This window comes from Ipomoea nil, unplaced genomic scaffold (assembly GCF_001879475.1).
Source record: "Ipomoea nil cultivar Tokyo-kokei standard unplaced genomic scaffold, Asagao_1.1 scaffold0188, whole genome shotgun sequence".
Taxonomy (NCBI): domain Eukaryota; kingdom Viridiplantae; phylum Streptophyta; class Magnoliopsida; order Solanales; family Convolvulaceae; genus Ipomoea; species Ipomoea nil.
In genome coordinates, this window is record NW_017616616.1 from 3,465,705 (window position 1) to 3,488,285 (window position 22,581).

Sequence of the window (22,581 nt, forward strand, 5' to 3'; positions counted from 1 at the left end):
ATTGACTTCTCGATATTCGGGTTGGGGGTTATAGATGACTGCTTATGCATGGCGGCATGCATGTTTGGGGAAGATAAAGTAGTGGAACCAAAAACCAAAACAATATGGATTATGAAGGAATATGGTAGACAAGAATCATGGATGATTGCATTTGCTATCCAAAATCCTGAATTTGGAGATACTTATGGGTGGTATGGCTTAACATTCTATTCTCAATATAAGAATGCACACGAAGTATTATTCCTGCATACTGTGGGTTGGTGTGGGGAGGTTGTATATGTTTATGATCGGAAAAAAGATGAACTGAAAACAGATCTGATGGACTTCCTATTCTCCGGGGATTTATTAGTATGTGTTTCTATGTTGAGAGTCTTGCGTGCCCCGACCCGCCACAATGAAATTGATTTGAAGATTATGATAATGATAATCGCAGCAGCAACACCTTGCCCAGAATATAAACAGTCTAGAAATAAAGAGTTGTCCAAATTCAAGGTAGGTGTTTCTTAGGCTCTTAGCAGCTGTGTATGTGTTTGACAGTGAATTTGGAGTTCTTTCTATTGCTTTCAAATGGTTCTCTTCTCTGAAAATAAAATCTCCTTTTTTTAAAAAAAAAGTTCAAAATGCTATCAAGAAGTTTAAGTTTGTGTTGATTCATTTTGTTGTACTTATAACTTATGTGTATTATTACAATTGAAATCAGTGTCTCCTTGGGAGTTATCACTTAACATTCTATTCCAAAAATAAAAAATAAAAAAAAAATGCACAAAAAGTATTATTCTTGCCGCCTAATGTGAGTTGCTCTGGCGGGCGAATATATATTTATGATTGGAAAAATAATAAACTGGAGCTAGATTTGATGGACTTCCTAACCTCAGGTCCTAAATACTATACATTTTTAGTATGTGTTTCTTTCTATGTTGAGAGTCATGCTTGCCCCGGCCACAATGGATTGTTGTCCCAATGAACATTCCGTTGAAACTATTTGGAGAGCCTATTATTTGATTTAAGCAAATTTAGTGTCTTACTTTTCTATTATATTGCATTTAAAAAATAAAAAATAAAAATTTACACGTATGTACATAATACGTATTAAGTGGCAAATTATGGGCAAATTATATCGGTGCATCAAAAAGACGTCGTTTTGTTTAATGAAAAGAAACAGCATCTGTTTCCCGCTGTTCCGCACCCTTTCGCAAAAAGTAACTATGTTATTCAGTTTCATTTTGTATATACTACAGTTTCGGTTCAACACAACTACAGTTTCATTACGATATAACTACATTTTCATTCGATATTTATATACTCAAATATGTGAAAATGTTATTTAATTTTATTTTATATACACTATAGTTTTGTTAAAACACAACTACATGATCATTTTGATATAATTACAACATCATTGTACAATATACACTCAAATATGTGAAATGTTATTCATTTTCATTTTATATACACTGCAGTTTCATTTCACCACAACTACAGTATCATTTCGATATAATTGCAGTTTCATTTGATAATATAAAAATAGAGAAAATTATAATTTATGCCCCTCACAAATATGTCAATTATCAATGTCATCCTTGAATTATCAGTGGTGTAAATGTAGCCCCTCAACTTTCAAAATGTGACATATATTGCCCCTCCCCTAATATGAAGAAGGAGAAAAATTGTTGTCGACAAAAGGAGAACAAGGGAAGAAAGAAAAATTGAGGAAAAAAACGTGGTCTTCGAACAAGAAAGACGACGGGTAACCACATTTACATCACTAATAATTCAGGGGAGGGGCAATATATGTCACATTTTAAAAATTGAGGGGCAACATTTACACCACTGATAATTCAAGGGTAACATTGATAATTGGCATATTTGTGAGAGGCATAAATTACAATTTTCGCTATAAAAATAATACGTGAGGCAGTATTGGTGTCCGTTGGTAATTAACATACACAAAATGCGCGCTCGGTACCGCGATGCACATACATCACACCGCGGTCCGTCCACGATATAACGACTGCAAATTATGTTGTGGAACCGTGTCCACACAATAATGATTGAACTATAATCTATTGGGCTTGATCTTGCTTAAAGACATAGTGATGTAAATTAAACCTAAAGCTGCAGAGCCAATATATAATTCACCCTAAAAAAGATATGGCCGCCTCTCCTCTCAATTCAAATCACCTTAGCGTAACATACATACATGGAAGTAGTTCATCATCACATACCAATTGAGATCATTCGCCAGATTCTTTGGAAGTTGGAGGTAAAAGCTGTGATCCGATGTGAATGTGTATGCAAAGAATGGCGTTCCATTATACAAGACCCCCATTTCAAGCTCTCCTACCGTGGACCGGAGCGAGTAATTGTGGTGGTACACAGCAGGCTAAGATGCTTAGCATTAACATCCATAACCAACACTACAACTCCCCGCTTTGAAACGCTATTCTGCCATGACAATACTAGGTCTAATCTTTGGTCTGGTGTTTGTTGTTCTTGCAACGGGCTCGTGTGCTTTTCTCGGTGAGAAAACATATTCTGTTGTGGAATCCCTCCACTCGCTGCTGCACAAAAGTGCTTGAACTTCAACTCTTGCACAATTCGAGGCATTATATGGTCACGGGGCTATGCTATGTCCCATCCACCGGGGATAACAAGGTCGTTCTGTTTCTCCTCTACGATACAACTAGTGTTTTTGTTGCCAGCCTCAAGAACAAAGTGTGGCGGAAAGTGTTATTTCCTTACAACAAAGAGTCCATTAGAGACGGCGGGGTTAACTTTCACAACACACTGTATTGGAGGGTGAGTGATTCTTGGGAACGGAGATTTACAACATGGGGTTGGAACAAGATCGTTTATTTTGACCCGGGACCCGGGGAGCGATGAATTCAAAGAGCTGCCCATCCCCATCCCCAGAGGAGAATGTAGTGTAATTCATGGAATGGGAATCATTGACGACTGTCTCTGCGTGGCTATTGAGAGGAAAGAAATTAGAGGATTGATACAAGTGTTGGTTATGAAGGAATATGGAGTGGAGAAATCATGGGTCACTAAGTTTAACATCTCTGCCACCAATTTCGAATGTGAAAAATTCAGTTGTAATTATAGAAACATCACATTATACTCTTCCAAATGCAATGCCAAAGTCCTCATATGCAGCAGCTCGTCCTTTAATTCGTGGAAAATATTAGTTTATGATTTGAAGAATAACACACTCAAGCCTTTCTTACAGAATCAGTTCCTTATGGGGGCCTTGTTAGTATATGTTCCTATGTTCAGAGTATTGTTTCTCCACATGAATTTATTTGGAGAGGTAATGATGATCAGCACAACCCCCCAGCCCAGAATGATGCTACTTTGTTGAGCTTTATTTTGGAAAGGTTTAATATGTGATAAATTTTTATTTTAATTTTTGCCTATATTACTGACTCTATTACATTGTAGCTTAGTATGATTTCATGACCTTCCATATTGGAGAATCATGGCATTATGGCAAAATGTGTTTGGCAAATTTTATTTTAATTAAGTTTATTTTTATTTTTATTAATAATACTTTGAGCTTCAACATTATTATGTCTTTTGAAAAATTATTTTATTATTTTATTGAAGTCTGCCATGAAAATTTAATAGAAATCATCATGAGATAATGTGTGTCAACTTTAGGGATGCAATCTAAATCAGTTTAAGTTGTCCACTCTTCTTGTTGGGAAGAATTTGTAACCCTGAAATTGTCAAGTGATGAATATATTATTATATTATTATCTAAGAATTAATGGTTGTGATGTGAAAGATAATAATAGTCATTGCTTGTTCCGGTAAGATATGGTCTGAAAACACTTATAACTCAGTAACCAATTGAATTATCACCCGGCCACCCCATTCGCCTCATGATCCCACACCTTGGTCGGGTAAGATATGATTTGAAAACACTTAGAACTCAGTAACCAATTGAAAATTATCACCAGATTATCCCATTCGCCTCATGAGCCCACACCTTGGTCCGGTAAGATATGGTTCAAGAACACTTATAACTCAGTAACCAATTGAATTATCACCAGGCCACCCCATTCGCCTCATGATCCCACGCCTTGGTTTGGCACTTAGAACTCAGTAACCAATTGAAAATTATCACCAGACCACCCCATTCGCCTCATGATCCCACACCTTGGTCCGGTAAGATATGGTTCAAGAACACTTATAACTCAGTTATCACCAGGCCACCCCATTCGCCTCATGATCCCACACCTTGGTCTGGTAAGATATGATTTGAAAACACTTAGAACTCAGTAACCAATTGAAAATTATCACCAGATCACCCCATTCGCCTCATAAAGGTGTGGTAATATATGGTTCAAAAACACTTATAACTCAGTAACCAATTGAATTATCACCAGGCCACCCCATTCCCCTCCTTATAAAATACAAGTTTTTAATATTTTGTAAAAAAAAAGACTTAATTAATATTGATTATGTTTTTTTAATGATGTGGCATATTCTCCTTCACCGCGGTGTATATTGTATAACATATATATGTTGATAGTGCATCAAATATTAATCCTATTTTATTTATATTTTACCTAGAACTAGTGGTGAAAATTATACTCCGTGGCCCTATAAAAGGAGGGAATCTCACAAACTAAACCCTAATTCCAATAAGCCTCTTCCTCGACCGATCTTCAGCTTTTTATTCGATCGCACGACATGGAAGCTTCAACTCCATTCTCAAACATACCTAATGAAATCATTCGACTTATACTTTTGCAGTTGCCGGTGAAGTCTGTGATCCGATGCCAGTGCGTATGTAAACATTGGCGTTCGATGATAGAGGACTCAGATTTCAAGCTCTTGTATGGTGGACAACGACGATTGATAATCGTCTCGCGAAAATCCAAACGCCGGGATTCCCAGATATCAAGACGACTCGTAGTTAGATCCACAAGACATCATCTTCGTCTTAAAAGGCATAAATGGCCGTTCGGAGAGTCCTCTCCATTAGAGAGAGACGAATGGAGGGTTACAGCTTTGTGTGCTTGCAACGGGTTTGTGCTTCTAGAATCTGGAAGAGATTATTGGTTGTGGAACCCATCCACCAGATGTTCGACGAAAGTGCTCGAGTCTCCATATCCGGAGTTTAAAGGATACCTGTGTTATCTTGGAGGGCTATGCTACGACTCCTCCACTAGAGATTACAACGTCGTTCTATTAGTTAAGCCCAACGTGGTTCCTAATTCTGTATTTCCATTTGTCATCTCTGCAAACCTCAATCACAAAGAGTGGCAATCAGTGCACTTCCCTTATAAATTGAAGTCTGGCAAGGTCAATCTTGACTTTCGCAATACATTTCACTGGTTGGTAAGAGATTGGGAGGATCACGTGTTGGGAGGTGATCGGAATGGGATAGTATATTTTGATTCTGTGCGTGATGAATTCAGAATCTTGCCAACTCCCAAATTGAGAGAAAACTCTTCGATAGTTGGGTTGGGGGTTATAGATGATTGTTTATGCATGGCATGCGTTATTCACAAACAAGAGGAAGAACCCAGAGCCGAAATGATAATGCAAGTATTGATTATGAAGGAATATGGCACACAAGAATCATGGATTACTGCGTTTGCTATCCAAATGCATGAACCTGCAAATCCTTATGAGAAATATGGCTTTACATTCTATTCACAGAAAAATAATGCAAAAGTATTATTCTTGCGTAAGGGTTTGGGTTGGCTTGGACGTCACGCATATGTTTATAATCGGAAAAAAGACAGTCACGCATATGTTTATAATTGGAAAAAAGACAAACTGAAGGAAGTGCTGATGGACAACCTAAAACCTAAAGGTCGAAGTTACATTATTGATAGTATGTTTTTCAATGTTGAGAGTCTTGTTTGTCCAAGCCACATGATTAATTAATATACATGTGTCCTAATGAATATTAAGTTTAGAGTTGCTAGAAGCTAATTAATTAGTGTGTTGATTTGTTGATAAACAGTCAGACTTCATCATTATATTTATAACTCGGATCTTATATAAATTTATTTTGTTGTTTAATGTAACTTGAAAGCCTAAGCCTAAGCTCACTGCTTTTTAGTTTGTTTTTTTGAATGTGAAAGCAACTTAGTTGAAAGAATTGATGTAAACTGCAACATACCACTTAAATGTGATTGTTACCTAAAGTACTGTTAGATGGATGGAATTGAACTGCTCACTCAAACCATTCATGTTGATTCGGGATTTAGCAAAGGTTCATTCAAGAGGAGGAATGCAAGGAAGTATCATACAGAATGCTTCGTAATTTGGATATAAGATCTTTTTCTGTTTTAAAATCTTAATGTGTGATGAATAGTGCTATTAAAATTATTAGCAAATCTGTAAAATAAATTCAAAAAAAAAAAGATGCACGAGCCTAGCAATGACATTGATTTTATCTGCTTTATTGCAGCCTTATTGCCCCTTTGATCTTTGGTCATAGTTTCCACTACCCGTAAGCAGCCACATAGGTTTATCATTTATATGGAACACAACTTATTTTCTAATATTTTGATCGATTTTATGGAGTATATATAATGTAATTATGTTTTTGTGATGAGTGAGATAGATTGAATCAGTTACAACTAAACAGGTTACAAGATAGTATATCAAACTAAACCACTAAACACTCTTGACTAATAGGTTAAGAGACTCAGACTTATTCTAACACCACAAGTTTATAGACTATAGTATAAAGAATAATAATATGAATAACAATAATAATACTAACACACACCCCCTCAAGCACAAGATTGATGAAGCACAACATTGAGCTTGTCCCGAAGAGCAGCAAATCTGGGCCCCAGCAACGGTTTGGTAAAGACATCTGCCCGGCAACGGTTTGGTAAAGACATCCGCAAGCTGATCTTTGGTCGAAACAAAATTGACCACAAAGCCCCCCGAAGCAACCTTGTCCCGAACAAAATGATAGTCGATCTCAACATGTTTTGTTCAAGCATGGAAAATTGGATTTGCACACAGATATGTAGCCCCTAGGTTATCACACCACAGATTGACACAGATTGGAAGGCTGATTGGATTTGCACACATATATGTAGCCCCTAGGTTATCACACCACAAATTGGAAGGCTGACCAGTATGCAGCCTTCAGTAGAGGGCTTATTGGATTTGCACACATATATGTAGCCCCTAGGTTATCACACCACAAATTGGAAGGCTGACCAGTATGCAGCCTTCAGTAGAGGAGCGTGCCACCGTGCGCTGCTTCCAGGAGATAGGTTGGGTAATAGTCAGGAGATAGGTTGGGTGACAAGTATGCAGCCTTCAGTAGAGGAGCGTGCCACCGTGCGCTGCTTCCAGGAGATAATAGAGATAGGTTGGGTAATAGTCAGGAGATAGGTTGGGTAATAGTCAGGTACTGAAGCCAGGAGATTGGAGTCGTAAGAGAGGTCAGGTTGGGTAATAGTCAGGTACTGCTTCCAGGAGATAGGTTGGGTAATAGTCAGGAGATAGGTTGGGTGACATGGGTAATAGTCAGGAGATAGGTTGGGTGACAAGTATGCAGCCTTCAGTAGAGGAGTGTGAGGAGTGTGCCACCGTGCGCTGCTTCCGGGAGATTGAATAGAGATAGGTTGGGTAATAGTCAGGAGATAGGTTGGGTAATAGTCAGGTACTGAAGCCAGGAGATTAGGTTGGGTAATAGTCAGGTACTGAAGCCAGGAGATTGGGTAATAGTCTGTGAGTTACTTAGTGCATGCTCTCGGCGGGTAGGTGTTGTAAGCACAAATAATGCTGGTTTGAATTCAAAATATTACTAACAAAAATAAACTTAAAAATAATATTTTATCAAAAAATGTTAAACATTTCCAACAAATTTGTTCAAATTAAATATTAAACCTTTCCAAAATAAACCTCAACATAACATAATATTTCTCCACATCATCATCATCTCTCCAAATAAATTCATATGGCGAAACAAAACTCTGCACATAGGAACATAGAGTAATAGAGCCCCCATAACTACATCTCGCAAGAGATAATTGAGTGTGTTACTCTTCAAATCATAAACTACTACTTTCCAGAAATAACAATAGCTCCATATCAGCACTTTGGTATTGCATTTCAAAGAGTATAATGTGATATTACAATGATCCAAATTGAAGAATTCCGGGGCAGATAATGAGATGACAAATTTATTGACCCAAGATCTCTTCACTCCATATTTCTTCATAACCAACACTTCTATAGTATTTGTTGCTTTCCATAGGCGAGCCATGGAGAGACAATTGTCAATGATTCCCAATCCAACAATTATATTACTCCTTTGTTCCAATTCGGGGGTGGGCAGCTCTTTGAATTCATCACTCTCCGCATCAAAATAAACGATGGTTTTGCATCTCCATGAGGAAACCATCCGAGAAGGAATTACCCTCCAATGGAGTGTGTTGCGAAAGTTAACCCCGTCTCTAGCCAAGTACGCGTGGTAGGGAAATGTCACTTCTCGCCACTCTTTGTTCTTGAGGCTGGCAACCATAACAGTGTTATGAGGGCGGATTAAGAGAACAGCCTTGTAATCTCCAGTCGACGAGACATAACATAGCCCCGAGAGGACATCTTCACAAAGGTACGTGCTTTTGAAATGTGGAAGCTCAATCACTTTTGTGCAGCAGCGAGTGGAGGGATTCCTCAACAGAATATGTTTCCCCACAGAGAAAAGCACGAGCCCGTTGCAAGAACACCAAACACCAGACCACCAAAGATCTAGGGGGGGAAGCGTAGTAGTAGTAGTGGTGTCAATGACCTGCCGGAATAGGGTTTCGATGAGGGGAGTAGTAGTGTTGGTTATGGATGTTACGGCTAAGGAGGTTCTGCTGCCGTGTGGCACCACCATTACTCGCTTCCATCCGCGGTAGGAGAGCTTGAAATCGGGGTCTTGTATGGTGGAACGCCATTCTTTGCATACGCACTCGCATTGGATCACAGCTTTTACCTCCAAGTTCAAAAGAATCTGGCGAATGATCTCAATTGGTATGTGATGATGAACTACTTCCATGTTCGATCCATATGATGTATGTATCCGCTAGGGTGTATTGAATTGAGAGGAGAGGCGGCTGCAAAGTATCTTTTTTAGGGTGCACTGAATTATATATATTGGCGCTGCTGCATGCCTTAGGTTTACATCTATCAATGTGTCTTGGGTAGTAGATTCTATTTTTCTAAGCAAGATCAAAGCCCAATAGTTTATAGGCTGCAAGGATATAGGATTGAGCCCATTCAATGCGATAGGTTCGTGATTTTGTATAGGGGTGTAAATGAGCTGAGCCACTCATGAGCGGCTCGGTCAAAGCTCGGCTCGAGCTCGAGTAGTTCGTTTGATAATCGAGCTCGATCCGAGCCTAGATATTCTAAGCCCATAGCTCGTCGTGCCGTTCGCAAGTCATATAATATATGATATAACATAATATAATTATAATTATAATATATAAAAATAACAATTAAAAAGTTCAAGATCAAGTTCGAACTCATGTTCAAGATCGAGTTCGAGCTTGAGCTCGAAAATTAATGAGCTCGAACTCGAGTATCAGTTCTTGAGCTCGATCGAGCTCGTGCTCGAGCTCGAGCATCAGTTCTTGAGCTCGATCAAACTCGAGCTCTCGAGCTCGAGCCGAGCTTCTATTGCAGGCTCGAGCTCGGCTCAGCTCGTTTACACCCCTAAATTTTTGTAGATCCGTATTATGTATTTTCTTGATATGATAACATGGTGTGTACGTTTTCTTGTATTAATTAGGTGTACATATAGGGATGAAAAAAGGTCGGATCGACAAATTAAGGCCAAACTTTAAAAAAATAGACCTGAGCCTGCTATAGAAATCTAAGGCCTGAACTTAGGTTTAGACTGTAGTCTATATGCATGTAAGCTTTTTTATAATATTCAAACAGAACAAGGAGAAAGCAATACCCAATGGCGAGTCCTTGCAAATCCCATCCTGATCGACATATTTGCAACTTTAGTGTTCTCCTCTCCTCCTTCTTGGGCGCGCCCAAAACTGTTCTTCGTGCTTTGCAAAGGTCATGTAATAAAAAATAGAATAGATGACTAACTGTTTTCCCTTCTCCCTAGACTCGAGGATTTGAAGCAGTTCGTCAAGGCACCTGATAGAGGAGACATAATTTTCTGAGAGAATGACAATAGAGATCCTTAAATTTTGGAAGGTTGAAGATTGATTGTAGAGTTGGCCATAGACAGAGGAAAAGATTGAAGAAGAGGCTACTTAGTGTGCATGTGTTGGGAATTGAAGGAACTGATCGAATTTATAGAGAAAATAAAAGTATGAAAGAAAGCTCAAAGGGAATGGAATGAAATTTGGGGTAAGGAAATTATGAACTGAGCATGCTATAGAAATTTTAGGCCTAAACTTGCGGTCGTTATATCGTAGGCCGCGGTGTACATGCACCCTGATAAAAAACGGCGTCGTTTCTTTAAGTAAATAAACGGTTCGCCGTTATCGTTAACCGAGTCCGCGTATTTTGTGTATTAAACACCAGTGACACTACAGTACATCTAAATTGACACTGCCTCACGTATTATTTTTAATTTTTTATATTATCAAATGAAACTGCAGTTATATCAAAATGATACTGTAGTTGTGGTGAAATGAAACTGCAGTGTATATAAAATGAAATTGAATAACATTTATTTGAGTGTATATTGTACAACGAAGCTGTAATTATATCAAAATGATCATGTAGTTGTGTTTTAATAAAACTATATTGTATATAAAATAAAATTAAATAACATTTTCACATATTTGAGTCTATAAATATCGAATGAAACAGTAGTTATATCGAAATGAAACTGTAGTTGTGTTGAACTGAAACTGCAGTGTATACAAAATGAAATTGAATAACAGAGTTAATTTTTGTGAAAGAGTGCAGAACGGCGAAAAACAAATGTCGTTTCTTTTCATTTAACAAAAAGACGTCGTTTTGATGCGTGGGGCATAATCGATTATGCACCGCAGTGTACGATATAATTGCCCTAAACTTGGGTTGGGCCGTATGTGGGGTTTTTTTTTTTTGTTAGGTTCAAGCTTGAGCCTACAATTGGTCTGACATGACATGAAATCTTTTTAAAAGCATATTTAATGAGTCCACCTTGCAAGGTAGCAATCGTTATGCCATGGAATCGTGTTCACCATCCATGGTGAACACGGTCCCAACGGTAACGGTGCATCGTTATCTTCTTCTTTTTTTCTTTATTTTTCTTAATTAACCGCACGACTTTTCTTCTTCATTTTCACATTTCGCGGTTTCATTTCCTCTTTTGTTATGAATTTTCTATATTGGGATTATGAATTTACAGTAAATTCATAATTTCATAACAGAAAATTCATAATTTATTAAATGTTTTTCTTTTATGCGATTATGAATTTTCTGTTATGAGATTATGAATTTACAAAAAATTCATAATTACATAACTGTAAATTCATAATCTCATAACAGAAAATTCATAATTTAATAAATATTTTTCTTTTATGCGATTATGAATTTTCTGTTATGAGATTATGAATTTACAGTACATTCATATCTCATAACAGAAAATTCATAATCTGAACAAACGCGCGCCATTAAAAGTGTTGGGCGTCGGCCAGGTTGGCCGAGTTTAGCCCCTGCTCAATTCGAGACGTGGCAATGTGGCTTACCATGGAGAGATTTGGTTAAATGGTTAATGTCCACCTACCTATCACCAATTGGTTTTAAGTAGGATATGGCAACCAGGTACCATAGAACTTTATGGTTAAGCGTGCTTGACTTCCAACAAACAGCACATTAACTAAAAAAAATGTCCCCGTAAAACCGACACCGTTTGGACCCGTGTTCACCGTTCATGGTGAACACGTTTCCAGGGCATAATTTGTGGCAAGCAATCATTATGCTGTGAGCACGTGCTCACCTTGCGTGGTGCGCACAAATCTATATTCATAATTTCTATACTATAGATTCATAATTTTTATATCGTATATTCATAATTTCGAGACTCTCGGTGTGCTAAAATTTATACTTTATATTCATAATTTCTAACCACGAATCTATATCCATAATTTCTATACTATATATCTATAATTCCGAGACTCTCGGTGAACTAAAATTTATCTTTAGATTCATAATTTTAGCTCACCGAGAGTCTAGAAATTTATAGATCTACAATATAGAAATTATGAATTTACAGTATAAAAATTATGGATATAGATTCGTGTGCACCATGTGTATGGTGAACCCGTGCTCAAGCATAATGTGCTGGTGTAGGAGTTTTCAGTCCATTATCAATTAATAATCAAAATAACAAAAAATAAATAAATAGCCATAACTAATCGAAAAATCAAAATAACTTATATTTTTAAATAATTGAATACTCATTGTTACCTGTACTAGAGTTTCATTGGCATTAAACATCATTAACATTACTTCCCTACTATAGGCACAATAAAAATTAAATCATTTAATGACAAATCTTTTATAACACTTCGTAATTTAATCACACTAATATAATATTTTTTTTTGTAACCAAAAAATTAATAATACAACATTATTATATTATTTTGATAATTGTGATATATAACTTTTTTTAATCATAGATAGTATGGTACTTGTAACAATTTATTACTGATAAGATGTTACAATTAAGTAATTATGTCAACACCTCAACCTAATCAATAACAACCTGATCCAAGCCAAATCAAAAGAATTTTTCTATATACGTAGGAAATGAGTATTGGTTCAATTCGAAGCGGAAAACGGGTGAACCCTAGCTTCATTCATTCATTCATTCATTCTCATCAATTATTGGATCAGCATGGAAGTTTCAGCCGCAAAAAAAGCTCGATCGCCGCCGCCGCACATACCAATGGAGATGATTCTCTATATACTTTTGAAAATGGAGATAAAAGCTGTGATCCGATGTGAATGCGTATGCAAAGAATGGCGATCCACCATAGAAGATCCCGATTTCAAGCTCTCCTACCGCGGAGGACGGCAAGTGCTTGTGGCGGCGGCGTCCGGCAGCAAATTAGCCTTTACAACCATAACCACCGAGACTCTCCGCATCAAAACGCTATTCTACCGGTGGAGACGGGGTAAGGGTGAATGGTGGTCCGGCGTTTGGTGTTCTTGCAACGGCCTCGTGCTTTTCTCCATGAAACATCATATTCTGTTGTGGAATCCCTCCACTCGCCGCTGCACGAAAGTGCTTGAGCTTCGACGTTTGGAGCCTTCTTGGTGGCATGGTCAAAATGTGGTCTCAGCCTCGGGACTATGTTACGTCCCGTCCACGGGAGATTACAAGGCGGTCCTGTTACTCCGTGATGATTGGACTGTTCTCGTTGCCAGCCTCAAGAACAAAGAGTGGCGAAGCGTGGTGTTTCCTCACCACGCGGTGTCTGTTAGGGACAGCGGGGTTAACTTTCACAACACACTCCATTGGAGAGTAGCGAATTCGGCTAGGGATTGGTGTTCCTCGCGGAGATGCAAAAAGGTGGTTTATTTCGACGCGGAGAGCGATGAATTCAAAGAGCTGCCCACCCCCAGTTTTCCGGCGGAAAGCCGTGCAATTCTCGGGTTGGGAATCATAGACGGCCCCCATGGCGGCCATCTCTGCATGGCTCGCGAGAGGAGGAATCAAACGGTTGAAGTATTGGTTATGAAGGAATATGGAGTGAAGAATTCATGGATGACTCAGTTTGTGATCTATGCCTCTCAGTTCAGATCTGGTTATCATCGTGACTTTACATTCTACCCTTCCAAATACAATACACAAGCCCTGATAGGGAGCTGTATGTATGGTTGGTGGGGAGCATTAGTTTATTATTTCAAGGATTACAAGATGGAGAGTTTCTTGGAAGCAGAATCAGGACATAAAAATCATAGTGCCGCTATGTGTTCCTATGTTCAGAGCTTTGTTTCCCCACATGAATTTATTTGGAGAGATGATAATGGTCGGCATAAAAATGATTTTGTGTTGAGATTTATTTTAGAAAAGTTTAACAAGATTTTATTTTAAGTTTGTAATATTTTGAACTAGCTTCAATATTATATCGTCTTTTGAAAATTTATTTTTTTGAAAGTAAGTCTACTTGCTTTAAGAAGTTAGTGAAAATAATCATGAGATGTGTCAAATGATTTACGGGTTTTCTTTTGATCCTTCGCCACTTGTTTAGTTCCTGGCGGGGATCGTCGGATTGCTAGCAAAGCATACATAGTAACTATTAGAAGATATATGCACGTAATAAAGTCGACTATATCATATTATTGCCTAAGGAGTAAAGGTTCTGACGAGTGACAACATCTGCTGACATTGTGGCACTTGATCCTCTGTCAACACGAGGACCTCGTCCTTCGGCTGAGCTCGGATCTCGGCCAAGGGAGGAGTGCGAGGTGTCAACACGACCCCGTCCTTCGGCCGAGCTCGGATCTCGGCTAAGGGAGGAGTGCGAGGTTGCTGACCTCGGGCCGACCCTGGGGTCAGTAGCCGAGGACTCCGGGGACGTAGACCCCTCCATGGCATGTCCTGTCGCGTGCGAAGTCAAGTGTAGTCAAGTAAGGTTCCAGGTCTGATTCGCTTCATATTACGTCCCGGATCTGATTCGTTTCACATTACGTCGCTCCAGATCTGCTCCGTAATTATTTCATGGAAAAAATATTTCAAATGACACCTTCAAAACGGATGTACTGTGTTTGTTATTGCTACGGTCAGATCGAACGGCTGCGAACACCGTTGAACCCCAGATTGATCTGTTTCAATTCGATCTATATATATATATGCGGAAACCGGGTGAACCCTAGCTAATAAATCTGAATATATATATAATTTCCGATCGATCCTCTCAACTAACTAACTTCTATCATTCTCATCAATTCTTGGATCACCATGGAAGTTTCAGCCGCAAAAATTAAAGCTCCGCCGCCGCCGCCGCCGCCGCACATACCAATTGAGATCATTCGCTGTATGCTTTTCTCGGTGAGACAACATATTCTGTTGTGGAACCCCTCCACTCGCTGCTGCACAAAAGTGCTTGAGCTTCAACATTTGGAGTGGTGTTATCATAATTTGGTCTCGGGACTATGTTATGTCCCATCCACCGGAGATTACAAGGCTGTTCTGTTACTCGGCTCTGAGGGAACTGTTCATGTTGCTAGCCTCAAGAACAAAGAGTGGCGAAAAGTAGAGTTATTTCCTCACCATGGAGTGTCCGTTAGCGACTCCGAGGTTAACTTTCACAACACACTCCATTGGAGGGTAGCCCAGTCTCGTAGGGACGATCCTACGGATTGGCGTTACCCATCACGGAGATTATGCAACAAAGTGGTTTATTTTAAGGCGGAGAGCCATGAATTCAAAGAGCTAGAGCTGCCCACCCCCACTTTTCCAGACGAAAGTCGTGCAATTCTCGGGCTAGGAATCATAGACGAGTGTCTCTCCATAGCCCGCGAGACGAAGAAGGAAACGGGAGAGGTTGAAGTGTTGGTTATGAAGGAATATGGAGTGAAGAAATCGTGGGTGAGTCAGTTTGTCATCTCTGTCCCTGTCTCTCAATCTCCATTCGAAAGTGATTATCATCATCGTCACTTTACATTCTACTCTTCAAAATACAATACACAACATCTGATGATATGTGGCTGTACATCTGATGATATGTAGCTGTTTGGAGGGTGAGTGGCGAACATTAGTTTATCATTTGAAGAATAACAAAATGGAGGAGAGCTTAGAAGACTCAGGGAGTCATAATGCCGCTACTATATGTTCATATGTTGAAAGTTTTGTTTCTCCACTGGAATTTATTTGGAGAGATGATGTTCAGGGCAAACCCCGCCAGTATGATGCTTTGTTGAGGGTTATTTTGAGAAGGAGTAATATGCGATGAAAATTTTAATTTTATTTGAAGTTTATTTTTATTAATAATATTTTGAGCTTAGCTTAGCTTAGCTTGAGCATTATGTGTTTTGAAAACTTTTAATAATATTTTGAGGGGTTCGATGATTCAAGATGTGGTTGAGATTTTTAAATTTTTAAACGAAACAAAACACTTTTGTTAGACAACAAAACATTAGTGTTCATTATCTTACATAATTAAGGTTCTTGTATTATTCAACATATATATGCACAACTCTAGTGATAAATATATTGTACTATTGCCTAAGGAGTAGATCAGACATCAGAGGTTGTGACGAGTGAAAACCTTTGATGAAATTGTCACACTTAATCCTCTAATAATTTTAAGGTCATAATATCAATAAAATGAGGCGGGGATGTTTTAATTTCTTGATTAAAAATGTAATTATAGTATTACAACAAAGGATATTTCTGACTACAAAGGCAATCACAATGTTACAACAAAGTCATAGGCAAAGTGTTCCTTACAACAATATATACAAAACATAAGAATTAAGACATTTAGTGACAAATATTTTGTAATATTTCGTAAAGTAATATTCTTTTTGTGACAAAAATAATAATAGTACGACACTATTATATTATTTGTTTTTTTTTTTGGTTGTGTACTCATGGTTTCCACGATCGAACACAGTAACTAATATCTCGTTGAATTGAAGGCACCTCTGTTAGATGAGACAGTTAGCCTGAAGATTTAAGATTGCTCCATACCCAAAGTCAATAATCAATTGTGATTATTGTGAATTTGTGATATATAACTTTTTTTAATCACAAATAGTATAATAATTGAGACAATTTATTACGAATAAGATATCATAATTAAGTAATTGTGTCAACGCCTCAACCTAGTCAATAACAACCTGATCCAAACCGAATTGGGAGAATTTTTCTTTATATATATATATATATATATATATATATATATATATATATATATATATATATATATATATATGCTTTATTTATTACGTAAGAAATGAGTATTGATTCAATTCCAAGCGGAAAACGGGTGAACCCTAGCTAATATATCTGAATCTGAATTATATATATAATTTCCGATCGATCCTCTCAACTAAGTAGCTTCATTCAATCATTCATCAATTCTTGGATCACCATGGAAGTTTCAGCCGCAAAAAAAGCTCGATCGCCGCCGCCGCACATACCAATTGAGATGATTCGCCATATACTTTTGAAATTGGAGATGAAAGCTCTGATCCGATGTGAATGCGTCTGCAAAGAATGGCGATCCACCATAGAAGATCCCGATTTCAAGCTCTCCTACCGCGGAGGACGGCGCGTGGTTGTGGCGGCGGCGGCGGCGTCCGGCCTCAACTTAGCCTTTACATCCATAACCACCGATACTCTCCGAGTTAAAACGCTATTCGAGCGGCGGGGAGCGGGTGAGGGTGGTGGTTGGTGGTCCGGCGTTTGGTGTTCTTGCAACGGCCTCGTGCTTTTCTCCGTGCTACATCATATTCTGTTGTGGAATCCCTCCACTCGCTGCTGCACAAAAGTGCTTGAGCTTCTACTTTTGGAGGCCCCTTCTTGGTGGCATCATCGTAATGTGGTCTTAGCCTCGGGGCTATGTTATGTCCCGTCCACCGGAGATTACAAGGCTGTTCTGTTACTCCACCCGGACGATGGGAGTACGGTTCTCGTTGCCAGCCTCAAGAATAAAGAGTGGCGAAATGTGTTATTTCCTCACCACACGGCGTCCGTTAGAGACAGTGGGGTTAACTTTCGCAACACACTCCATTGGAGGGTAGCAAATTCCGCTAGGGATTGGTGTTCCACCCGGAGATGCAAAAAGGTGGTTTATTTTGACCCGGAGAGCGATGAATTCAAAGAGCTGCCCACCCCGGTGGGGGAAAGCCCTGCAATTCTCGGGTTGGGAATCATAGACGGCCGCCATGGCGGCCATCTCTGCATGGCTCGCGAGAGGCGGAAGGGAACTGGAGAGGTTGAAGTATTGGTTATGAAGGAATATGGAGTGAAGAATTCATGGATAACTCAGTTTGTGATCTCTGCCTCTCAGTTCAGATCTGGTTATCATCGTGACTTTACATTCTACCCTTCCAAATACAATACACAAGCCCTGATAGGGAGCTGTTTGTATGGTTGGTGGGGAGCATTAGTTTATCATTTCAAGAATAAGAAGCTGGAGACTTTCTTAGAAGCAGAATCAGGACATAAAAGTCATACTGCCGCTATATGTTCCTATGTTCAGAGTTTTGTTTCGCCACATGAGTTTATTTTGAGAGATAAATATGATTGGAACAAAAATTGTTTTGTGTTGAGATTTATTTTGGAAAAGTTTAATATGTGATGACATTTTATTTTAAGTTTGTAATATTTTGAGCTAGCTTCAACATTATGTCTTTTTTGAAAAATTATTTTTTGAAGTCTACCTGCCATAAAAAGTTAGTAGAAATAATCATGAGAGACATAATGAAAAATTAGTTTTTGAAGTCTACCTGCCTTAAAAAAGTTAATAGAAATAAAAAATTAGTTTTTGAAGTTACTAATTCTCTTTTGATCCTTCATCACTTTTGTAGTCCCTAGCGGGAACAGCCGGCCTGCTAGCAAAGCATCCATGCATAGTTACTATTAGAGGATATATGTTCTAAGGGACCAAATCAAATTGCTCTGGTAGAAAATCGAATTTATAATCTTATAATTAACAATTAACAAATGATACATATATTATATTATTGCCAAAGGAGTAGAAGGAGTAGATCAGAGGTTGTGACGAGTGAGAACCTTTGCTGACATTGTTATACATGATCCTCTAATAATTTTAGTATCGTAATATAGCAAAAGGAGGGATACGATGTTTTTTTTGTTGGGGCCGGACCTAAAAATGTAATTACAGTGTAACTATGATGCATAAAAAACAAGGATATTTTCCTTGACTATCACAGTGTTACAACAAAGTCCTGGCGATATGATGTTACAAAGAGATGAATTAATCTACATTTCTGAATCTCTCAACGAAACAAAACTTAGACAACAAAACATTAGTGTTCCTTATCTTACATATAACCCGAGGTTTTTGTAATTGTTCAACCAAGTCAGGCTGGGTTGGATATTCAAGCCCATGAAGGGCAGGTATCCGTCTTAAATGACAAATTATATAGTAGAATACACATAAACTCATACCATAATATACATAATCTAACATAATACATAATACACAGAAACTTAGGGGTGAAGCTACCGTGGGGGTAGCTGCCCCCACTCACCCCACCCCCACCCCTAGCCCTTGTGTGTGTGTGTATATATATATATATATATATATATATATATATATATATATATATATATATATATATGTGTGTGTGTGTGTGTGTGTGTGTGTGTGTGTGTGTGTGTGTGTGTTGGGTTGGGGGGGGGGGGTGGGGGGGGGGGGGCTAAAAATAAACACAATAGAAGTGTTAGACGAGTTGGATGAGGCGTATTTGACCTTATGAAAGGTTAGGGGTTCAAAATTACTAATTAGTGCCGTATGTATGTTGAAAAAAATATTATTACTAATTAGTGCCATATGTATGTTGGAAAAAATATTGTTGCTTAAGTTTCAAATGAAGCAGTTCTACAACAATTTCAAAATATGAGAGACCGTAGTTTATCATAAACGTTGTATTCTAATAATCTTATTTGTATTTGAACATTTTTTAATTTACTTTCTCTTTGCTTCTTCGCCTCCACTGAAAAAAAATCTTGGCTCCGCCCTTTTAACATAATAAACATAAACTCTTAACAAAATACACATAACTCTTAACATAAAAAACGATGTCGTTTTGGGTAGATTGTGCGTCCTGGTGCACGATATAACGATTGGTCTAAATCTTCTACCGAGTAGCGTGGGATAAACCAATACCGACTGTCCATTCCAAACACCTGATACAAGAAAACATATCAGTAATCATATGTAAATAATAAGTGATCATTGCACATTCCCTAAGTTTAAGTGCCCACTAAACTCCCAACCACCAAGATGGTCGTAACAAACTGAAATAACTGAATTTTTTAAAACTTAATACCCAATTATTAGTCCTCCGTTATGTGGTCAGCAGTTTTTTTTGCTCACCTCTAGGTAGGGGGCCTTCTTGGTGATAGCTACTTTTAAATACATAATCCATACATCAATGGAACATGGAAGTAGTTCATCATAATATACCAATTGACATCATTCGCAAGATTCTTTTGAAGTTGGAGATAAAAGCTGTGATCCGATGTGAATGCGTATGCAAAGAATGGCGTTCCATCATACAAGACCCCGATTTCAAGCTCTCGTATGGCGGGTCGAAACGAGTCATTGTGGTGGCACAAAGCAGCAAAAGCTGCTTAGCCCTAACATCCATAACCAACACTACTACTCCCCTCATTGAGACGCTATTCCGGCGTGACACCCGTGGTAGTACCACGTTTCCCCCCCTAAATCGTTGGTGGTCCGGTGTTTGGTGTTCTTGCAACGGGCTCGTGCTTTTCTCCTTGAGAGAACATATTCTGTTGTGGAACCCCACCACTCGCTGCTGCACAAAAGTGCTTGAGCTTCAACGCTTGCTCTCTTCGTGGGATGTCCTCGATTTGGTCGAGGGGCTATGCTATGACGTCCCATCTTTGGGGCGTAACGATGTGGTCTCGGGGCTATGCTATGTCCCATCCACCGGGGATTACAAGTCTGTTGTGTGTTTCCTCTGTGATAGGACTAGTGTTTTTGTTGCCAGCCTCAAGAGAAAAGAGTGGCGGAAAGTGTTATTTCCTTACAACACGGAGTCCATTAGAGACGACGGGGTTAACTTTCACAACACACTCCATTGGAGGGTGGGTGATTTGCAAACAGGGTTGAACAAGATCGTTTATTTTGACCCGGAGAGCGATGAGTTCAAAAAGCTGTCCATCCCCATCCCCGGAGGCGAAAGTAGTGTAATTATTGGAATGGGAATCATTGACGAGTGTCTTTGCGTGGCTCTCGAACTCGAACGAGGAGGATCGATACAAGTGTTGGTTATGAAGGAATATGGAGTAGAGAAATCATGGGTTAGTGAGTTTAACATCTCTACCATCTATTTGGACTGTGAAAAATTCAGTAGTGATTATATAAACGCCGCATTATACTCTTCCAAATGCAATGCCAAAGTGCTCATGATATGCAGGAACATCTCGTCCTCGTGGGAAATATTAGTTCATGATTTGAAAAATAACACCCTCAAGCCTACTTTCTTCACAGAATCATCAGTATATTGGGGCTTTATTGGTATATGTTCCTATGTTCAGAGTACTGTTTCTCCACGTGAATTTATTTGGAGAGATAATGATGATCAGCACAACCCCCCAGCCCAGAATGACGATGCTTTGTTGAGGTTTATTTTGGGAAGGTTTAATATCTGATCAAATTTAGTAGCCTGCCATGAAAATTTAGTAGAAATAATCACGAAGATATAATATATCTAGGTGTGTCAACTTTAACGATAGAACCTTGCACTATTTTTTTATTTTTTGAGTGGGTAAATTTACCTAGAGTCAAGCTAAATAAGTTTATGTTGTCCACTCCTCTTGTTGGGAGAAATTTGTAATCTTGAAAAAAATACAAGCTTTAGATATTTTACAAAAAAAGACCCGATTAATATTAATTTTATTTTTAATGATGTGTCATTTCCTCATTCACCGCCGTTATATAACATACACACTGACCATAATTAAATACTTCACGTTTTTTTAATCGTTAAAATACTCATTGTTAACGAGAGTTTCATTGACACTAAACATATTACTCGTATATAATTCAAGAATTAAAGCTGTAATTTGATAACCTGTCATATATAAAATTCTATGATTAATTTTAAAAAGTAAAATAAAATCGGGAATTTTATTTATTTTTAAAATATGTGAAGAACTTTTAGGGGGTGTATTCAATCAAGACTCTTAAAGAGTTTCAAAGACTTTTACAGCATGTTTGGTTCATGGAATGAATTTTAAAGGAATAGGAATAGTATTCCATAAAGAATAGAATAGGCAAGGAATAGAATAAGAATTGTATTCTTTTGTTTGGTTCGTTGAAGGAATAGAGTTTAAGAATGTTATTTCAGTGTTTGGTTGGTTTAAGGGATAGAAATGGAATATGAGTGTAAAAGACATAAATGCCCCTATACAAAAAATGTATTATTATTATTATTATTATTATTATTATTATTATTATTATTATTATTATTATTATTATTATTATTATTATTATTATTATTATTATTATTATTATTATTATGTTTTTAAATAATGTTATTCTATAGCAACTACAATATTGTATAAAAATTAACATATATATACACAAATATTACTGATAAGTGAAAGAACAACTGAATTTGAAAGCATCAGGGAGTTTTGTTCAAGATAATAGATTATCCTTGATTCAAGGAGTCTTTCTTTATTATGAGTATTCTTTATTATTGTTGATCAATTTACTGTATAATAATCATTTGAAAAATGATGTTGTATGAATTGATTGTTACAAATTTCTTGATGCAGTGATAATTTAATTTGCCCAGGAACATGGATTACTTACTATGAATATTCAGTATTAAATATCAATAATAATTAATTTGTAAAAAATAAAATTCAGAAAATAAATTCAGAAATTTACCTTTGTTTGAAGC

At 37.9% G+C, this 22,581-nt stretch overlaps 2 protein-coding genes across 2 annotated transcripts; one reads left to right on the forward strand and one right to left on the reverse strand.

Annotated features, from left to right (window-relative positions):
• Nucleotides 1-7,271: 7,271 nt before the first annotated feature.
• LOC109186680 (F-box/kelch-repeat protein At3g23880-like) lies at nucleotides 7,272-9,034 on the reverse strand. The gene is made up of 2 exons (XM_019336781.1): nucleotides 8,183-9,034; nucleotides 7,272-7,691 (listed from the first exon to the last, which is right to left on the reverse strand). The coding sequence occupies exons 1-2, from the start codon at nucleotides 9,032-9,034 to the stop codon at nucleotides 7,272-7,274; spliced, it is 1,272 nt and encodes a 423-aa protein (XP_019192326.1).
• A 3,801-nt stretch (nucleotides 9,035-12,835) lies between these two features.
• LOC109186686 (F-box/kelch-repeat protein At3g23880-like) lies at nucleotides 12,836-21,448 on the forward strand. The gene is made up of 3 exons (XM_019336794.1): nucleotides 12,836-13,615; nucleotides 17,844-18,181; nucleotides 21,235-21,448. The coding sequence occupies exons 1-3, from the start codon at nucleotides 12,836-12,838 to the stop codon at nucleotides 21,320-21,322; spliced, it is 1,206 nt and encodes a 401-aa protein (XP_019192339.1). The 3' UTR covers nucleotides 21,323-21,448.
• Nucleotides 21,449-22,581: the final 1,133 nt, after the last annotated feature.